The sequence below is a fragment of the Pogona vitticeps genome, chromosome 13 (genome assembly GCF_051106095.1).
Source record: "Pogona vitticeps strain Pit_001003342236 chromosome 13, PviZW2.1, whole genome shotgun sequence".
NCBI classification, from domain to species: Eukaryota; Metazoa; Chordata; class Lepidosauria; order Squamata; family Agamidae; genus Pogona; species Pogona vitticeps.
The window spans coordinates 11,358,406-11,365,169 of NC_135795.1; the positions used below are offsets into that span (position 1 = coordinate 11,358,406).

General features: G+C 43.9%; 1 protein-coding gene across 2 annotated transcripts; it reads left to right on the top strand.

The window, feature by feature from the left end:
* Positions 1–544: 544 nt before the first annotated feature.
* On the top strand, positions 545–6,577 carry AIMP2 (aminoacyl tRNA synthetase complex interacting multifunctional protein 2). 2 transcript variants are annotated; one of them, XM_020799555.3, is made up of 4 exons: positions 545–698; positions 3,588–3,794; positions 4,802–5,033; positions 6,044–6,577. In XM_020799555.3, the coding sequence occupies exons 1-4, from the start codon at positions 684–686 to the stop codon at positions 6,427–6,429; spliced, it is 840 nt and encodes a 279-aa protein (XP_020655214.3). In that variant the 5' UTR covers positions 545–683; the 3' UTR covers positions 6,430–6,577. The 2 variants fall into 2 exon arrangements, with proteins under 2 accessions (XP_020655214.3, XP_020655213.3); XM_020799554.3 differs by having other exon boundaries at positions 602–842.
* The last annotated feature ends 187 nt before the right edge of the window (positions 6,578–6,764 follow it).

The following is a 6,764-nucleotide window of genomic DNA, read 5'->3' on the forward strand; positions in this document are numbered from 1 at the left end:
TCCAAGATTAAAACAAGATGATAATGAGACCTTTCCCTGCTATTTGAAATAGGAATAGTATTTTAGTGAAATAATGAACTTTATTTGTAACTGGGCTGACCTTGGCATGGATGTTTTAATTAAAAGAGTAATTTCCACACGTAAGTCCCGTCGAGTCCAATGGGTTTGCCTTACAGTCTCAAAAAAAAATTGGCTGCAGCTCCTAGGCGTCAAATGCTAGGCAAAACCTAGTTTGCAGGCTCAGCTTTGCAATTCCCACTCAGAACCCCTGTGCAAAACTATACAAAACCTGCCGGGGCAGAGAAAGGTGGCCGTATTCAGATTTTATAGCCAGAAAAAGAGAGAGAGCGCTTTGTAACCGGAAGCTATGTGTACACGCCCTCTACCTATTTCCTACCTCTATAGCTCGCCATTGCTTGCATCAGCTTTTCTTGCCCGGCTTAAGACTGGCGGCTTCTCGAAGAGGGCGGGGCCGATGGAGAAGCTCCCCCTTTTCTGTCGGTGACTCCCAATAGAATGAGAGACGTTAGCGCGGTAGCCAATAAGAAGTGAGGCGGGCGGACAACGGAGGCCCTTTTCTCCAATGAGAAGGGGGTCCAAGGAGAAGCTCGCGCTTGCGCCCTGCCAGTCGGTCTCGGGCCGCGCCGGGGTGAGGAGGTTGCTGGCCGCGCTCCCTTGCCACGATGCCCATGTACAAGGTGAGGCCCTTTCACGGGGGGCCCGGCGGCGGCGGCTCCGGGGTGCTGGCCGAGCACCTCCCCGCCTGCATGTACCGGGTGCGCAACGTGCACCGTAGCCCCGAGGAGGGCGGCGGGTCCTCTTCTTCCTCGCTGCCGGACCAGGTAGGAAGCAGGTGGGCCGCCGCCGGAGGCTGAAGAGGCCAAGCTGGGCCTCGTTCTCTCCCGCCCCCCGGAGCCCTGGCCGGAAAACGCGGGCACAGACCCCGGCCTCTTTCTCTCTCTCTCCCTCGCTCTCACTTTCCAGGCCCTGAGGGAGGCGCCTCCCGAGCTGGTCTGGTTTGCCAACATCTCTGGGTCCACGTTGACAAACGAGAACCGCCCCAAAGCGAATTAAAAAAACAAAAACACCAGCAGGGCTAATGAGGCGAAAATAATCAAAGCCACTTCTGCATTTAGACGCCCCGCGGAACGGCTGCAACCACGGTCGGGGCGAGGAATGAGAGGATGGGCGAGATCCTTTCTTTCTTAATTACTTTCCTATCTGTGTAATGGTTTTATTTATGCTGTTTATATATGTTTACTTTTATCACTTTTGTATTGTTAACCGCCTAGAGTGGTCCTGAGCTGACTAGATAGGGGTGGGGTGGGGGGCATTTTGTAAGGCGCAGACAGTTTGCCAGGGGTGGTTGAGGGCATCTTCTTGGTCTCCAACCCGTTTCCCAGGCGGAGTCTTTTTCCACAGGAGGATGGACAGATGGCCAAACAAACGGCGTGCCCCCTTGCATTCATTGTGGGGGAGTCGCCTCTCAGACCACGTTTTTAAATTGCCCAGAGGTGAGGAACCTGTGACTCCCCAGCACTGCCAAGATGTTGGGAGTCATAGTTCAACAGCATCTGGGTGGTTGATGGGGAGTTGCAGTTTAACATCTGGTGTGTTTCCCTATCTCTGAAATGTGTGCTTAGGAGGCCACTAGCATCATGCTACAGAGAAGCCGTAGGCTAGGTACTTGACTCATAGGCTTGTGGAAGTAATTCCTGGTGAGGCTGATGATTTGACAAATCCATAAAAGAAAAGTTTAAAACAATATTCTCAATGATTATATACCATCTATCACCATATGATTAGAAACTTAATTTATTTTATTTATTTATTTATTTGATTTATATTTATATGATTAGAAACTTAAGTCTGCTTATGTCCTTTTCCATGCGCCTCCTTGTGACTGTCACAACCTGGAAATGGTTGTGGTGTTTGTTATTGAATGCTTTTCCCAAAGAGACATGATTACTCGTTGTATAATTTTTGTGTGCTACATAAACCGTTTTTAGGCATTTAAAACATTGCTGCTGTTTTAATGTTATACTTCAGCAGCTTTATCTCCTGTTTTATTGCTTTTGTGTGTTGACAGCAACGTTTAAACCTTTGAAGTAAGCAAAATAGGATATTAATAGGCTTCCTTAATCTAGTGTACACGTTTTCTACCCCAGGACCTGCAACATGTTCTGACAAATATGATATGCTAAAGAAGATGGGGAGATAATGAAACACGATTGTACAGCATGAAGAGTTATTTCCTGCTAAGTGCAAAAGCACCGTGTTACAGTTTTAAAAAGGAAACAGCCTGGGGCATTCTGAGCCATAAGCCCAGTCAGACAATGTTCAGTATTCCATCAGTGAGATAATTGTCTTTCTTCCTCCAAAGGAAATAATGCACAAAACAAAGATGGATTATAGAGATATGATGCTGGCCTTGTTGTGCGAGTAAGTGTAGCATATTGTGCAGACTTCCTGGTCTGAATGCATGCTACAGAGGTAGCTTGCTGGTGTCCTCAGGGTGGAGTGTTCCAGTAACTGGAGATAGAAAGGGGCTGCTGATTTGTACATGCTAGCAGAAGCTACACTGAACTAAGAAATTTACTAGTGTTTTACTCATAAGTGTAGTGAGAGTCAACGTGATTCTGTTGCAACAAAAGTTAAGTGATGGATATTTTGGCATATCCTACTTTCACTTTTAGCTTATGCTTTTAATTGGGTTTTGGCTGTGAAGCTGAGTCAGATTAAATGTAAAACAGAAAGGGAACTTCTGCCATAAACCCTTCTCATCACAGTAACATAGCAGCAGGAGTTACTTGTAATATTTGTAGTGGCATAAATCTCTTCAGAGTTTGGCACAACCTTGTTAAGGATAAATCTGAGGCAAACTACGTTTGTTTCAGTGCAGCTGGTTGTACCACTGAAGAATGGATACTCTAATTCTTAAAAAGAGACATATGGAGTGAAAGAAATATTTTCTTTCTTTCCTTATTTTCTTTTTAAGAGACCAATATTTGATTAAAAGATGAAACGAGATGCATCACTATTTCAGCTATTCAGCTAATTTTGAGCATTTTTTTTCTTGGTTGTAATATATCAATGTCTTAATTTGAAACGCATCAGCAGGTACCTAAGTGAAGTCTATATTGGTGTGCACCTTTATCCATGATGAAGGCTGAGGCTGTGATGAGTGCTAGCGTAGAGGCTTGTAGAGCAAAAATGAGGAGTAGTGCCAAATTCTAAGGGGGGGGGCAACATTCCAAAGGCAAAAGAACAGGACCAAACATACCAGCTTGTTTGCAGTTTAAATCTGTCAGTAATTTAGGCTTAGGAGAGGCATTTTGACATTTTAGAATGGAAGAACATATAAAAGTGAAGAAACAGACAAAGCGATGTCATGAAGAAGCTTGAGTCTGTCTGGGTGATCCCAGGAATGCCGGATTTGGCCCCAGGGCCTGAGGTTCCTGATCTCAATTATAAAGTTATACATCTCTAGTAGTACCATGTGGAAGCGGTTTTGCCAGCATTCACAGAGACATGTGATTTTGTTCCTACACTGTACTTTAGTGAAGGCTAATTTCATCTTCTATCAGGATGAAGTTGACCCATCCCTTCAGGCACTTGAATCCCGCCAAGAGGAGATCTTAAAGCGTTTGTATGAATTGAAAGCTGCCGTGGATGGGCTCTCAAAGATGATCCAGACACCGGATGCAGACTTCGATGCAACCAACATAATCCAAGCCGATGACCACAATTCTTTAACTGCCGGCTTTGCAGACCTAGATAATTTACTTGGAAAGGTAAATCCAGATTAACCTTGTCTTAATCGTGTGTTTCCCGTCTGGCTGGTAGCTTAGTTTAGCTTTTGCAGAGATCTGTGAAATACGATAATTGGCATTCTTGCTCAAGTTTTGGAAAAATAATTAAGTGAAATGAAACTTAAGCGGAGCTGCAAAATTATCGATAATATGGTCAAAGGTCCAGCATAACATGAATGTCAAAACATCTTCCAGGGCTCCAGCAAAGCTAAAGAGTCCCTTAACTGAACCAAGCTTGAAAGGAAGGGCAATATTTGTAGTATGAATAAACGTAGAAGCTCCATCAAGTCTTGTTTGGCTGCTGCTCCTGGGATAAGCTAGAAAGTTTCCCCCAAAACAGGTGTTATCTTGCATAAATCACTGCTATATCAAATATGTAGTGTTAATATGTATTTTCAGTGTGTATGCTGTATATTAAATTCCCGCTTTAAGTAAATCAACCTAAGTTGGTGGTGATTATCTCAAACATAGTCCAGCATCCTTTAATAAAGGAATGCCCTGCTTATTTCTTCAACTTGTACTGCATGATTATATCAGCCTTTAGCTGGGAGTCAGATCCTGTTCTTGCTTAACTATGCCTTCACTGCCCTGTATAACAAACATTTTAGGATTTCGATTTGAATGGATTATCCTGTTCAGTTTCAGTTGGCCTTTACAGAGCAAAGGTATTGTAAAATTAAAGCAGAGACTTATTATTGGTATTAGCATTTATAAAGTTTTAGCCTTTTCAGAGTTTATACTTCAAGAAGAGACATTGACATTAAAGGATGTTAGACTAACGTGAGTCCAACTGATTTCATTGTGTCCATTTCAAGTATAAAATGATTGGCTCTGACACATTTTTTGTGAAGGAAGGGATTGTTTCCCCTCTGTGCATGGACTTGTAGTGCAGGACTTGCCATTCAGACGAAAGCAAGATAAATTAAGGTATGCCAAAACCCTAAAACAATGAGTATCAGTTGAACTAATGGTGATTTGTTTTAATGCAGGACTATGGTGCTCTGAAAGACATCGTAATCAATGCAAACCCATCTCACCCTCCGCTGTCCTTGTTAGTACTCCACAGTTTGCTGTGTGAGAACTACAAGATACTCTCAGCTGTTCATACACACTCATCTGTGAAGAGTGTGCCAGAAAAGCTTCTGAAATGCTTTGGTGAGCAGGCTAAGAAGGAATCACGTCATAAATATCAGCTGGGCTTTACATTAATTTGGAAAGATGGTAAGTTGGGCCCACTTTTAAAATTACTAGTTAACACTTTCCGTCATAAATATTTCCACAAAGGTGTAAACTTAAATTATAGGCCTAAAACTGGAAGAAATGTATTCCTGTAGGGGCTAGTTAGACATGGATAGCTTAATGGTTTAGGTTTCTGACTCTGGAGCCAGAGGTTGGGAGTTCAGTTCCCCACTGCATTGCCTTGACAGGAGCTGGACTCAATGACCTATAGCAGGGGTCTCCAAACTTTTTACAGTGAGGGCCACACCGAAGGAACAGGAATGTGTGCGGACATGTACGGCCACCCACCCATGACCGGATGCCTGCCCGTGCCCACCTGCACTGATGCCCCCCCACAGACGCCTTAATACCATGGATGCATGCACGCACCCACCCCACCCACCCTACATGCAGGGGCTGAAGGCAACGGGCTGGGAAAAAACAGCAACGTGGGCTGGAATTTGGAGACCCTTGATCTATAGGATCCCTTCCAGCTCTGCAGGTGTATGATGATAACATTCAAAGCTCAACTAAACATTTTTAGTTTCCGTGCTGCATTGTTGGGATTATGCTTAAATGAGTGATACTGAACGGTAACCTTGTCAGTGGAATTGGCTAAGTAATTTTGGGTGTTCTGATAACACTCTCTCTAATGGAGGATGTTTGTATCCATGTACATTGTACCCATTCCTGAAGGAGCATGTGTACAAACTATCACACTGCATCTTTACTACATCCTCCGACTATTCCATTTGCCATTGTGGAATATGGACCCTCATGAAGGTCTGTGTGCAGTTCATTACCTGTGTGCTCTTCTGGATGTGTTTCCCACTAACAAGCGGTAGCCTCACTGACATTTGCACAAATGGACAGTCTGGGTAATGAATAAAGACAAGCCTTAATAAAGAGAAATCAAAACTACGTAGGACTCTATAATGGTTAGAATATACTGCTGATCTATAATGCATCTGCCTGTTCAAAAGGCCTCATTAAGACTATGATTATCATTTCAGTGCCAAGACCTCAGATGAAGTTCAGCATTCAAACCATGTGCCCCATTGAGGGAGAAGGAAACATCGCTAGGTTTCTGTTCTCCTTACTGTGCCCGAAGCATAATGCAGTTACAGCAACTCTGATAGACAGCTGGGTCGATACAGCCATCTTCCAGCTGCAAGAAGGGAGCAATAAAGAAAAGGCGGCTGTTTTGCGGTCCATGAATGCAGCCCTTGGCAAGACGTCCTGGTTGGTGGGCAATGAACTGAGTGTAGCTGACATTGTGGCCTGGGGGGCACTTCAGACAACAGGGAGCACCAATGCTGTTCCGGCCAATGTACAGAAGTGGCTGAAATCTTGTGAGAATCTGGCACCTTTTAACACTGCCCTCAAGTTATTGAAGTAAGCTGATTCAGTGGGGAGGGGGAAGCAGTTTTGAGTATTTTCTACATCTTGCCTGGTGTCTGTGAACCTCAGATGTAAGGCTTGTTGTGTGAATGGTGTTTTAGACAATAACTGTCAGGTTTCATGCCAATAAAAGATATCAGAATTGCTTTCTGTGCGTACTCTTTTTTTAATATATATATTTCAAATACCTTTCAGGTTATTTGTATTTTGGAGATAAAATGATAGCTGTGATGTTTTGAGACTTGTTCAGACAGGGTGAACACCTGTGGCTGTGCCCATGGTTCTGGCTTTCAGAGATCAGCTGCACCCAGCAAGGAGGGAGCCGCTGCTGCG